At 57.3% G+C, this 14,060-nt stretch overlaps 1 protein-coding gene across 3 annotated transcripts in view; it reads right to left on the bottom strand.

Moving 5' to 3' along the window:
* The window catches only part of NFIX (nuclear factor I X), a 148,986-nt gene that overhangs the window by 51,218 nt on the left and 83,708 nt on the right, over positions 1 to 14,060 (bottom strand). For all 3 annotated transcript variants that reach the window (XM_067560462.1, XM_067560464.1, XM_067560461.1), the window contains exon 2: positions 9,034 to 9,565. In XM_067560462.1, the coding sequence (XP_067416563.1) occupies positions 9,034 to 9,565 (532 nt within the window). The remainder of the gene's footprint in view (positions 1 to 9,033; positions 9,566 to 14,060) is intronic.

Raw genomic sequence — 14,060 nt, forward strand, 5'->3', positions numbered from 1 at the left:
GCTAATTTCTGAGTAAATATCCCAATGGAAATTAAAGGGACCAGGCGAGACTCATTTGCTGAGCTCAAACGCGCCTCTGTCCTCATCAGCCCTTCCGAGAATCCGGTTCAGTGTCCCTCCATCATGGCACCAAAGCTTCCAGGGCCAAAAACAGCCGGAGAAAGACGAGGCAGAAAAGCTACTGGTAGCAGCAGTGATTAGTGGGCCCTGACCCCCCAGCCCCAGCCCACTTAACCAGAGGGGTGGGCTTAGGAGCTGAACTTTGCAGTTTCGTCCTATTTTCTCATTAGAATCCAGAATTGAGTCAAATGATCAAAGATGCAGTGATGGGGGAAGGAGGAAGAGCCTGATCCCATGTTTCAGGGACGCCTTCACAGGTCGTGTGGTTTCTCTAGGCAACCGAGAGGGTGGGGGCCACAGAGCATGGGGTCCGGTCTGGTCCCAAGAACAAACGCCCCCCCAGATTTCACTGCCTCCCTGGAACAGGGCCGGGGAAAGCACAGTGCGGCAGAGAGATCTTCTTAAAACTGAACCAAACGTTCCCAGAACAAAAAAACGGGGTTCTAGGGTGCGGGTCCATTGGCGTCCTGGTTCTGGGTACTGCATATTTTCATCTCCCTGCGTAAAAAGGATGCTCCACCAAACTAAACACTCAGTATCCTGATACTACCACGCCAGGCACCTCAGCAGGGTGGGACCGAGGTGCCTAGCTCCAGCGAGGCTGTGGGAGGAGAGACACCGGGTCCTGGGCAACCCCTCCATGCAATGCTGAAGGCCGTGAGAGAGAGAGATCCGGGAGACGCCCAGGCTAGCCCCTGCCTGCATTCTGCACGGTGCTCATCGACGGGGCAAGCTAGCGCATGGGTGGCCTGTGGCCCGACCCACCCGGCCGAGACACAAGCTAACCCCATGAGGGAGGACAGCGATCATGGGAAGGGCAATTCCCTGCCCTGTCTCTGGTGCTGTATCGCAGGAGCACGTGGGGCTGGCTGTGCCGCGGCCCCACTCACTGATTGTCCTTCCAAGGTCCCTTTTCTCACAGCCAGGCCGCAACGCCGCTCCGCAGAGGAGGGGATCGATCACGCAATGGTCACTCAGCGAGTCAGTGACGCAGGTGGGAAAAGCCCCGTATCTCCCGGCTCTAACCCACTAGGCCCCACTCCCCTCCCACAGGCAGGAGAGAACCCAGGAGTCCTGACTTCCAGTCCACCCCCCCCGCCACTCTAACCCACTAAGCCCCACTCTTCTCCCAGAACCCAGGAGTCCTGACTCTATATCCTCCTCCTCTACCAAGCAGACCCACTCCCTGCTCTTAATAGCAGTCTACGAGATCTTCGCGGGGTCCCTGCTCCACCCCGGATGGTTACGGGCTGTAACCGGGCGCTGCGCTCCCATTATCAGGCTTTGTTACCAATAATGCAACCCCCGTTCTAATCCGGCCCATTCCAATCAGCCCAACGAACATAACGCCGGGCTGTTCGCTTCCCCCCGTGCCAAGAGACAGGCGGCGCGGTTCTCTTCACCGCCTCTAAAGGGGCCACGTTAACGCGGCGTTAACAAAGTTCCACTTTCCTCCCCGCCAAGTAAAACAGTCATGTACAAATTGATAAGCGGAGACCTGCCCGTTTGCCCGGCGAGGCTGCCGGGGGGCAGGCAGAGTGCGCCGGCTGTGGGGAGTGGGCCTAGGGGGCGGTCTGGATTAGCGGGGGTCTGGATTCAGAAGGCACTTTTTCCCAAGCTGCCTCTGCCCTGGGTATCACAAGATGGCAGGGGCAGCTCCACAAAGAAGCACCGCGCTCCTTCGCGAGACGCCCGGTGCTAGGAGCTGGGTGGAAACGCCAGCGGTTACATTTAAAGCACCTGCCCCTCCGTTCCTCTACCCAAGCACTGGATCCCAAAATGCCTGGCCAACGCAGCCCTTGCCTGCACGGCCTGGGTGTTCTCCACACACTGGCCAGGCCGCACCAAGGGGCAGGCACGTTATGCCGCGAGCCGGGGAGTTGTGAAAGGGGGTCTTCTTGGGCCGAGGGGGCGTCACGCCGCGTCCCAAGCCACTGCTGCCTGGCAGAAGGCAGGGTTGGTGCCTATGCGCCTAGCCTAGGGCACAACAAAGACCTGGCAGTTACTGAAGGTCGCCCGCGGATGCCTTGAAATCCAGCTCACAGATGGTGAGGGCAAAGGGGAGCGTTGGATTTAGCCCCGGTGGCTGGCTGGACTGGGCCCCCCGTCTGAATGGGAACAGCCAGAGGGGCGGTTATCTAGTGGGCGAGTCTCCCCGGAGCGTAATCAGGGTAAATTCGGGGGAATCGAGTTTGTCCACTTCTCATTTGGGGAACACGGAGGTTAGGTTAGTTCAGCCACATCACTGGAGTCAGCCCACAGCTGGAGCAGAGCAGGGGTGCCCACAGCTGTCCGTTTAACCCTTTGCTGCTGGCCCGATTCCTCCAGCACAAGGGTGACTGGCCTGGAGCAGCTGGCTGTCACCTCTCTGGCATGGCCACCAGCCCGGCAAGGCAGCTAGAAGGCCCCAAGCCACCTCCTAGAAAGGCTTACCGAGCCCGGGATCAAGGGAGGCCAGCCATTCACACCTGTTGGGAACGCTGGACCCAGAGCCCCTGAACAATCAGTCCCAAGTCCTTGGCCAAGAGGGGGATCGTCGGGACAGCTGCCTCACGCCCCGGAACGGTGACAGACGCGGCCGGCGGAAATGCCACTCGGCCGACATCAAACCAGATCCCTGGAGTCGGGAGAAAGTAAAACTCAGTGACTCCCTTTCTGCCAACAGCCTGGCCCCACGTCCCAGCTAGAGGCCTGGGTGTGTTTTGCCAAGGAGTAATGTCCATCGGCCCTGAAACAAACCTCAGAGGGTGCAACTCCAAACCACCAGCACTGGCTGGCGCGTGGGCCTGGGTCTTCAACTCCACTGGGCGGCTGGATCTGCCAGCTGAGGCCAGGCCTGGGTCTCCAGGATGCATTAAACAACAACGACAGAGGAGCTGGTCCCGGGCTTTTGTGCCGATCGTTAACGGAGGTTAGAAGCCGCGACCGTTATGTTTAATTTAATGGAAGCAGAGAAAAGGAGGGCAATGAATGGGTCAGTCGCTCCCGGGGTCTGACATCCCAGCAGGGAGATGCCAGCTGGTTTAGGAACCCGGAAAACCCAGTCCAGACACTTCCGGCATCTCTGAGCATCAGGGATGGAGCTGCAAATGTCTCCCTTTGCCCCAGGTCCTGTTGCTGTCCCTTGCCCCCGCTACCCTCCACCACCCAGTCAGCAGACGCCGGCTTCCCAAACCCATTCCCCTCTCCCGCCCCCAAGCCTGGCGACACAAGCCAGGAGACTAGAGAGGCGCTCTTATAGCTGGCTGGACGTCTTTACGACAGCCTCTGCTGACCCCAGGGCTGCGGGCTGGGGGGTGAGGAAGAGAAGGGATAACCCCCCCTCCGCCGTTGGGCTGAGCCCTGTCTCTCGCTGGGCGGGCTCCCTCTGCACAGCCGGCCTCCCGCCTGCCTTGGAAAACGAAAACAAACACGAAATAAAAGAAGGCTTTTGTGGCGTGGTGTTGACACGGCCGGGGCCTGTGAAAGGACCTTTCAAACCGGGCACCTAGGCGGGGAAACCGGCCGAGCCCCGGCCGGGCAGCCGATGGCGGGCAGCCTTTCGCACCCCACGTAACGGACCGGGCGGGGGGCGAGCACACCGAGCTGAAACACCCCAGCTGTGCCCGGTGCCCGCCCTGCGCTGGGTAACAGCACCCTAAGCTGTGCGTGGTGTCCTACAGGCCAGTCTCTGCTATCACTGACCCAGGAGTTAATCTGGAGTCACTCTGCTGCTGTTGTTGGAGTGACTCTGGTTTCATGCAGGGGGGAGGGGGATGGTTCCCGGCCCCATAACGACTCCCAGCGCTTGCCCCATTCCAAGCACTGCCCGAGGGAAAGCAGCCAGGGCGAGTGACCCCCAGGGGCCGGGCCTGAGGGCAGATGAGAGATGAAGGACGGCCCAGTGGTTAGGGCACTAGCCTAGGATGCCAGAGTTAAAGTCCCTGCTCTGCCACCCGCTTCCTGGGTGACCCTGGGCAAGTCACTTCGCCTCTCAGACCCTGCCTGTAACCCTGCCTGTAGCCTGGCCCCGTTAGCCCATCAGGAGGGGGTGAGCGGCTGGGCACTGCAGCGAACCGGCTGGATAGGGTGGGGGGCGCCTGGCAGGTGGGGAGGGGGCGCTTGGTGAAAGACATGCCCAGGCGATTCCCATGCCAAGCAGACGTCGCTTGGGGGCCGCTGCCGCCCTTCCAGAGCCCTGCGGCAGCTGCCAGCAGCAGGGGCAGGGCTGGAGGGCACTGGGAAGCGCTGGGAAAGGGCAGCGTGGAGCCCGACCGGGAAACTAGCCCGCCAGCAGCCAGGCGCCCCGGCTGCCCCGAGCCTAGACGTGGCATTTCCTGGCCTGCCAGGCACCTTGGGCACGGAGGGCTGCTTGTGCCAAGGCTGGCAGGGGGTTGCTTTTTACAGTCTCCGCCGGGGCGGGGCTCCCCGGGCTCAGAGCGGCTAGGCAGCCCTGGCGAACCCGCCGGCGGGACCCAGAGCTCGGATCGGCGCCGGCACCGCCCAGAACTTTGCTCCGCTGCCACGAGCGCCCCCGGCCTGTCGCCATGGCGCCCTGCAAGCCTCGACTGGGGCTGGGCAGAGAGGCTGCGCGCCAGCTGCGGCGGCTTCCCCAGAACCTGGCACCGGGGCCGGCAGGTGGGGGCGGGGAAGAATGCGCTCCGGGGTGGGGGATGGGCCGGGTGCCCAAAATCCCTGCAAGGATTCGACCGACAGGCAGGTGAGGCTGCACCCAGGGCCGGGCCGTGCGAGAGTGCAGTAAGGAGCGCTGGGCAGGGGCGAGGGAGGCCTCGGTTACATCAGTGTCTGTAAGCCGGGGGGGCAGGGAGGGGGGCACAGGGCCGAAGAGATTTGTCCAAGGCCACACAGTGAGTCAGTGGCAGGGCAGGAACTCAGGCATCCTGGCTCCCAATGCTCCTTGCTCTGACCGCTACACCCCACTCCCCTCTCCGGACAGGCATTGCCAGCTCACTGAGCCGGGACTGGGGGGGCTGCAGTTCTGAAGCAAAACCTCCCTCCGCCAGGGCCAGTTCTGCCAGGAGGGAGGGTGCCCCAGGCCCCAGAACACCCATCCCGGCATCGGACACAAGGCGGGAACCCGTCTCCCCAAACCTCCGGAGCCAACCAAGGTGCCAGACAAAACCCATTCGCCAGCTAATTCCACAAGGAACCGGCCCGGGGTTGACCCCTGGCGTCCTACCTAGTCCCAGCCCCATGGCCAGGGGTGGGGGAGGGATGGCTCCCCCAGAGAGTGCGGAAAATGAAGCATCACATGACACCTGAGGGGAACCCAGGAGTCCCAGTCATGCCTTCCACAGTCCCAGGGGAGGGAGGGACGGGTAGATTTTAAGGCCAGGGAGATACTAGGCTTCTCCCGCCTGCGTCACTGACTCACTGAGCAACCATTGCGTGATCGATCCCCTCCTCTGCGGCCTGGCTGTGAGAAAAGGGACCCTGGAAGGACAATCAGTGCTCGTCAGGGCTTCACCATTTCCAGGGACGGAGTCGTTCCAGTGGCTAATTCCCTCGCTCCCCCGAGAAACCCGCACCATGTTGTCAGTCTGAACGGGTCCAGCTCGGCGCCCGGCCACTGGCTCCTGTTATACCCCAAGTGACGAGGCCTCAGCTCTGACATTTCTGCTCCCCGCATAAGGGCTGAGGGAGAGGCCGGGTGAATGGGGGTAGAGAGAGATGAAAAGAGGGGTGTGACTGAAGATAGAGGGGTGTGAACGGGGATAGACAGAGCTAGAAAGAGGGGCGTGAACAGGGAAGCGCTAGATGAGGTGTGAATGGGCAGAGACAAGGGTGTGAATTGGGACGGCGTGTTGGAGATAGGGTGTGAATGGGCATCAAGGGGGTGTGCGTGGGGATAGAGAGCGAGCGCGGTGTGAACAGGGAGACACATGGATCCTGTCTTCTGCTCTTTACCATGAAACCGTGGGGCAGGGAAGGTGTAGGGTCACTTTGCCTCCGAACGCTCCGGGGCCCCTGCCCCACCCGGACAGCTGCACCCCCAGAAGGGCAGAGGCCCCACAGCCACACACGCTGGCATTGCTGGTCCGTCCCCTCCCCCAGCTCAGGCGCTTCCGCCAGCCAGCAAATTCCTCCATGGGCCAGGCCCGGACCCCGTGAGAACCAAGGCGGCTGGGGCTGGGCCCGTCACGCACTGTACCAGGAGAAGCAGGAGCCCCCCCACTCACGCCACTGTTTTCAAAGCTGCCAAGGCAAGGGGCGCCGTCCGCCCTCAGCCCTCAAGGCAGGGGGCAAACGCAGCCAGATCCCGTGCCCGCTGGGCCAGGCAGCTACACAGCAGAGGCTGGGACATTGCCCAAGCGGTGGCTGCCCGAAATGGGAATGGGGGGGGGGTGGTGCTCCGTGGGCCTAGTGTCCTGAGGGGACTTGAGGCCACTTGGGGCCACGTTCCTGGGGCCTAGGAAAGTCCCCACTTCAGCCGGAGCCTCGCTGTGTGGAGATCCCTTCCCCTGGGTGCCGGGAGCTGGCACCCGTCAGCAGGGGGCCAGAGGGGGCAAATCAAGACAATCCACATCCCGGAGCGCCTGACCTGCTAGAATAACGTGCCCCTCCCTCACAGGCCGCAGAAGTGAACTGGGTATCCGAGAGATGCCAGGGCCCACCAAGCGCCTTCCTGCCCGTCTCCCTTTGCCCCCTGCAGCTCCACATTCAACCCCCCCACAGGCCCAGTCAACCAAGCAGTGGAATGAGGGGAGGAGGAATTACATTCCTGATCCCCCCCGGGTTAGAGCCCATGGGGTTGGCACTACCAGCCCCGCACACACACCCCAGCCCCCCCTTCCACCGGCAGGTGAGCAGGACAGAAATGGCCGAGATGGAAACATGCTTCCAGCCACCAAGTATGCCCAACGTAGCGAAGGGGGCAGGTGTGGGGATCTGCAGAGGTGGGACAGTCAGTGGGAAGGATGCATGAGTCTGGTGAACTGAGGTCCCGAGTGTGTGTTCACGTGTGCACATGTGTGTGTTGGGGTTCCGTGTGTGTGTGTTGGGGTTCTGGGTGTTGGATTCTGTGTGTGTGTGTTGGGGTTCTGGGTGTTGGGTTCTGTGTGTGTGTGTTGGGGTCCCGTGTGCGTGTTGGGGTTCTGGGTGTCGGGTTCTGTGTGTGTGTTGGGATTCTGCCTGTGAGCATCTGCACGTATGTCGACACTCTGTGTGTGCATGTGCGTGGTGAGCATTCGTGTGCATGCACATGCATGTGCGTGGGGGGTTGCGTGTGTGGATCTACATGCCTGACCTTTGTGTGTGTCATTTCATTTTGCAGGTTTGTTCCATTTGTAAACCCACACACACCCGTGGGCAGGGGGACGGCTGGCAGGCTGCTCTCTCCACGCCAAGCGCGGCCATGCCCTGAGCGGCGTGTCAGTGAGCATACCAGTCCTACCAACCCCGGCCACACAGACATTGTCCTGGCGCACGCACACAATCCAGGGGGAAACCACCTCTCCAGCAGGGAGACAAAATACAAACCACTCCCGAGACGTGAGCTTTCAATGAAACAAACTTGCTAAAAAAGAGCAGGGCGAAAGAACGAATCCTGCAGAGATCTGCCCGCGTCCCTTTCTGCTCTCGGCAGGCGAGACAGGGAGAGATGGGAAGAAAAGAAGTGATCCAGTAACTAGGGAACATGTGAGAGGCTGGGGAAGTTTGGACGCTGAGACCCAATGAAAGGAGAAAGACAGGAGAGGGCAAAGTGAGGGAGAAAAAGAAGACAAGGAAAGAGAGGAGGAAAAGATAGATAGACAAGAGGAAACAGAGAAAAGGAAAGAGAAAAAACAGAAGAGAAAGAAAAATAAAAAGAGGGAAAGTCAGAGAAGGAAAGACAGAGAGAAATAGGAGAGAAAGCCAATGAGAGAGAGAAGGGGGAAGTTAGGTAAGAAAGAGAAAGGGGAGGAGGAAATTCTGGTAGACTTCTTCATTACAAGTTAGTTGAGCAAAATGTAAACACAAAATCACACTCCACCAACCCGTCTGGATTTCAAAGTCTGCAGCAAATTGGGCGTATCTGGGCAAAGGCTAAAAATTAACCAGGCATTTCTGTTTCAATTGGAAAGAAAACAAAACAAAAAAAAAATCGGAAAGGGAGGAATTGAAAAACAAACCAACCTCCCCACAAAGAAACACCCCGTTTTTTTTAAAAAAAGAAGATAATAAAAAGGAGACAGACGGGAACACATGAAAGACGGGAAAGTGCCAGGGGTAGGAACAAACGATGAGGGTTTGAAAGAAAAGAGTAGGACTCTAACCCTTTTCTCCCCCTCCCTCTCTTGAGAGAGAGAACCATCTTCCTGCCTGGGACAGTGCCACTGAAATCGCATGATTATTTCCACCACCACCACACAGTGAAAAAGTGCCCCGTGCTGCCTAGCTGTATGTTCTGCGGCTCACATGCCATCGGCACAAACCTTACCACCTCCAAAACCCAGCCGACAAAAGAAACCGACAAAATCCTGACGGGTTTTTGGTGACCATCAAAGCGAAAGGGAAAGGAAAAATCCCCTTTGAATGAAATCGCGTTGCTTTCCCACCCGCATCCTGAGGCTTTTCTCTGTGGTTTTTTTTTTTTTTTTTTGAAGTCGATGTTTGCACAGTACCGGGCATTTCACAGGCGCGTGTGCACAAGCAACCCCCGTGCAAAACACAGGGCTCGTCACCAGGGATCATGAGTATGAAGAAGAGGGGAAGCCAAGAGCCACCCCAAACTCTTGAGGGCACCTTCGCACGGTAAACAACAGAGGCCAATTTGTTCATTACAGAGATAAAGGTTGGAGGAGGGAATTTAAAACAAAAAAGAGAGAGAGAGAGAGAGAGAGAGAAACAGCTAGATCCCTTGGAAAATTCAACATCAAAACAAGCAGCAGGGATGGGGGAGGGCTGTTGGGGGGGTGTTTTCGTAGGACTTACCAGGAGTGTGAACAAAATACGCCAAGTAAAGATCCAGTTCTTTAATTGTGACTCCAATGTGGTGCGGCTGGACGCAGAGGCCCGGGTTGGAGCACTGCGGTGATTTGTACAATCGCTCCCCGTCAGTACTTTCGAGCGGGATGCCTTTGAATAAGATGACCATTACAAGATCCAGTCTCCACACCTTGTCGGCCTGCCGTAGGCAGTCAATCCTGCGGATTTTGCCCTTCTGGTCCGGGTTGGAGAGGACGCAGCATGGCGCTTTCTTACCAGTGATGGTCAGGACAAAATCCTCGCGGAACTCAGGGCGGATGTCTTTGCGCAGTTTGGCCAGTAGCCGCGATGCCCATTTCTGCTTGATCTCAGGCTTTTCCCCCAGCAGCTCATCCTTCACGGCGCGCTCCTCGTCCTTGGACATCCGCTTCTCGTGCTTCTTGAAGTACTTGCGCTTCCGAGCTTGTAGGTTGAACCACGTGTAGGAGAAGGCCCGTACATGAGGGAGCAGAGCTTCAATGAAGGGGTGGAATTCATCCTAAGGGGGTGGTGGAACGGGGCGAAAAGAGGGAACAAGACAAAAGGGGAGGGGGAGAAAGGTTAGAACGAGAAAATGGAGGAATGCAATTTTTCCAAAAAAAACCAACCTTCCCAAACAGTCGCGTTGGACGCCGCGAATCGCTCGACCCCGAGCAAAGACGAGGCGCGGAGAACCGGGTTCAGACCGCAGCCAACCCCAGCAACACAAGACAAGACAAGCCCGGAAGAGAAATCAGCTCAGTTGGGATTGCGGTGGGTGCTCTGGTTTTTAAAAAAATCTTTTCCAGCTTCTTCCTTCCCCTCCCCCAGCTTCAAAATCCATTTCCAAAAGGCACAAGAAAATTCACCACCAGAAAGAGAGACTCGACTTGTTCACTAAGAGCCACAATAAAGTTGGCCTTGGCAAGACCAGAGTTAAAGATGAAATTGGCCCCTATCCTGGCCCTTCCTCCCCCCCCCCCGTACCTCGATTCTCTGGTTAAGCTCTTTGCCGGCAGGTGTGGGGGGGCTGCTTTATTTTGGAAGATCTGCTCTTCCTAACGCTTCCCCCGCAACCAAAATAGGACAAAAATCAAAATAATTACCATTGCGCCGTCTCATTCCGGCAAAGCTAAGCCCCAGATTCAGAAATTCTGGACTCAACAGAGTTGCGGGGGGCTGGGGGGGGAGGGAAAAGGAGGTGGGGGCTTATGAGATGGAGGGGGAGGAGGGGACAAGGAAGAGAGAAGGTAGAAATTTTAAAGGGAGGAGAGAAAGGGAAGGTTGTGCTAAGGGGGGAAAACGGGGGAAGGCAGGAAGGAAGGAGGCTGGAACGGAGGCGTCGGGCAGCGAGCGTGATGGATCTAGAACCCCAATAATCGGCCCGAGAAACCGCCGCCCCCCGCCGCAGGTTCACAATAAACAAATAAGAAATTTGCCGACCATCCCCTACAGAAAAAAAAAATTAAAGAAACAAACAGAGGAAGGAAGGAAGAAAGAAAAGACCCAGAGAGAGAGAGAGAGGGAGAGAGGGAGAGGGAGAAGGGAGGGGAGCAGCAGGCGGGGGGGTGGGGGGGGAGGGCTTTTCGGCGCTGGCAATGGTGCAAAAGATGCCAAGTTAGCCGTGGCTGCCTCCGCCCGGGCGAAGGGCGACCGCAGGCCTAGGGGGACGGATGGACGCCGTGCTGGAACCGACTGCGTTCAGCCGCTGGCAGAACCCAAAGTCCTCAAGCTTTCGGGCTGGGTTTTGTTTTGGTTTTGGGGGGGTTTGTTGTTGTTTTCCTCCCTTCCCCCCCCCTCCCCTTTCCCTTTTTCCTCTTAAACTCTCTCGCTCGCTCCTTTCATGCTCGGTCCCCAACCATTTGCCTGTGCCAATGCCAGCAGAAGGGGGGGGGGGGAAGAAAAAAAACCAGCAAGAGCGAAAGAGAGGAAGGATCCACGTATTTGGCAAAGAGACACATTTCCAGAACAGCCAATGGCTGCATCAAAGCGAAAGGGAGGCGGGGGGGGGGGATTGGCGGAGCAGAAACTGAGGGGGGTTGTATGGGGGGGGGGGGGGTGTCGGTGGCACAGAGAGACTGTGCAGTTAAGAGACTGAAAACAATTTGCCAAATCGACAAGTTTATATCTAATGAATAAGCAAAGTCCAGCCGCGATTCATTTTTTTTCTCGGGCGGTGGATATTTGGCATGAGGGAGCCTGGCAGAATATTGCTAAATAAATAAAAAAACTCTGTTCTCCACCGCCCCCTCTACCCCCACCCCGACAACCAAAAAAAAAAAAGGCAGTCCCACAAGGCCTTGGAAAAAGCAGCTGTTCTCTCTTTCCGTGTCTCTCGTTCCCGCATTCTCTCTCTCCGTCTATTTATAAAAAAGGACAGAAGACGATTTCATTCCAAATCTGCCCCCCCTCCCCAAAATCACACACACAAGGTTCGGATTAAAGCCATGGATACTTTTTTCTAAGCGGCAGAATCGTCAATTTCAAACCCGCCCATCCCTGGCCGCCCATAAAAACCCCCATCGCTTTAAAGATTTTTTTGCATCCTAATCGAGGGCCCGATCCGACAGCCGCCAAGGGTTTTCTGCGGGCACCAGATCGCACCCTCTCCCTGCCAAGCCAGATGATTATTTTTTCCGAAAAAAAAATTAAGATGCCGACTGACTTAACGCCTCACCCCGAACCCCAGCGTGTAAACAACACACTATCGTTGGTGGCAAAGTGACTTGCTCATATTAGCACACAGACCAGTTCCCCAAACGGTCCTGTTTACTTTTTAAAAAAATCCTATGAAACAAAGAACACAAATCTTTTTTCGGGGGGCAGCGGGGCCGAGTGTAGAGTTACGATATTTTTAAAGTCCCCTCAAATGCAAAGCAACTGTCTTCTGAAGAAGATCCCTCCCGACGCTCCCTCTTTTTGAGGCCTGACTATTTATTTTTCGGCTATTGTCCGTGCCGCACGCTCAGCTGCATCGGATGGAAAACCCGAGTGTGAAAAGAGAAGAAGGTGAGAGAGAAAGGGAGAGGGGAATACGGGAGAGATGAGAAAGGAGGAATGAGAAAAGAAAGGCGGGGGAAGGCGAGGAAAAGGAAAACAGGCAGAGGATAGGATTGAAAAAAGAAATCAAGCAGGAGGACTGAGAAAGTGGAGGCAAGAACACGGCCATAGAAGGGGGGGCAGAGAGAGAAAAGTGAAAGAAAACGGGGAGAAGAGAAAGAAAACTGCCCTGATTCGGAAGCATTTCTGCCGGTGCGCCCAGGCAGTGCCACGCTGTAAAATCTGGGCGTTTGAGAGGGCAGAGAAGGCGGAAATGGCAGCTGTTTTACCCATAGTGGGGGGGATCGGTCCCAACCCCCAGATTCCCCCCCATCTATCCCTCCAGGCACTTACACGGCCCCCGGCCCCGTAGCATCGCAGCATCCCTAAGCTCGCGGAGAGACCTCCGCACAGGCGGCTGCTGCGCCACCGCGCACGCTGGCCTGGCAGAACTCCGGGGACAGGTAGAGCGGGGATGGCACAAAGGCAAACCCGCCGTGGCTCTGTCCCCCACACCCGCAGGCAGGCCCGGGCCCCGCTGCCAGCTACCGAGCTGGCTGCCAAAGACGAGAGAGCAGGGCTTGTGGGGGAGGGCCGAGGTGGGGGCGACGGCTGTCGTTTCCCCATCCCCCCCCCAATCCCAAGCCTAGCTGCAGCCCAATAAAGCAGGGTACGGCATCTCCAGGTTCCAACCCTCCCCCTTGCACACCACACACAAAAAAGCCTCAGCTCACAAATACACTTGTTTGCTTGGGGGAAATTCAGGCCCCCCCCGCACTTATACCTGTGGCCAGGCTCTGACCTGGGCGGCACGCCCCAGGGAGCCAGACAAAGGGGACTTGTCCCCTTCCCGCCCCCCGCTTTGTCAGGGAAGCCAAAGGCGGCGTTACAAAATACCTGTGCCAGCCCGCTCTCCTCCATCGGAGAGATGTGGGGGGGGACATGGACTGGTGCCATGGAGGCAGGAAAGCTGAATCCAGAGAAGGGGGAGAGTGTGGAAGTTGCAAAGAAAAGGGAGAGCGAAGAAAAAGAGAAAAGAGAGAAAAGAAAAAAGTGAAAGCGAAAGAGGAAGGAAAAAAAAAAAAGAGAGAGACCGATGCTCGCCAAGAGGCAGCTATGCCGGGTGAAAGTCACCAGGGTTTGGACCCTAATCCAGAGCTACCACTTATAGCAAGGTTCTTAGCCGCTCTGAGGGGGGATCCTACCCCTGATCGGGGATGGCTTCCATAAGGAAAATACAACAACAGTTTAAATCTCAAACACACACACACACACACCCAGAGTCAACGTGTAATTAACGCCCAGTCTGAGTGTAAAAGCACCCAGCAAAGGGGATAAAGGAGCTGCTGGCAGCCAATGGGGCTTTGTGGGTGAATATCAAATGGAAATTAAACAGCGAGGGGGGAGGCAGAGAGAAAGCAGGGGACGAAGAATGAAAAGGGAAATAAAAAGTCAGAAGGAAGGAGACGGGCAACAGAGAGAAGGGGTGAAAATAAAGGGGAGAAAAAGAAAATGGAGCTGGCATAAAAGACGACAAAGTGGCAAGGAAGGAGGAGAAAAGCGGGACGCGAAGTGTCTTTTTTGAGGGCACTGCCCTCCAACGATCTGCCACTCGGCTGCCTCCTTCCTGGCGAGGCTCAGCTTCAGTGCGGCTCCTGATGGCCTCGGAGCCGCAAGAAGCGAGCACATGCCTTCGCCCCAAACCCCTGAGCTGGCGTTTCACAAACCGAGCATGCCACCCGCACAGAGCACCCCGGTGCACGGGCCCGGGGCAGCATCGGTTGCATCTGCGGGGTTGGCCTGGGGCCACCCTTGTTAGTTTACCAAAAATTAAAAAAAAGGTACTCGGGTACGGGACAGCACCAACCGCCACGCTACACAAAGGGCCTGCTTCCGCAGCTGTTCCGCGGGCGGTCGCCCGCCACTGGCTTCACCAGGGCGCTTTCCTGGAGGATCGGTTCCCCCCACGGCCCCAG

Source organism: Emydura macquarii, unplaced genomic scaffold (assembly GCF_026122565.2).
Source record: "Emydura macquarii macquarii isolate MOO-44397 ecotype Brisbane River unplaced genomic scaffold, CSIRO-AGI_Emac_v2 contig_2292, whole genome shotgun sequence".
Lineage (NCBI taxonomy): Eukaryota > Metazoa > Chordata > Testudines > Chelidae > Emydura > Emydura macquarii.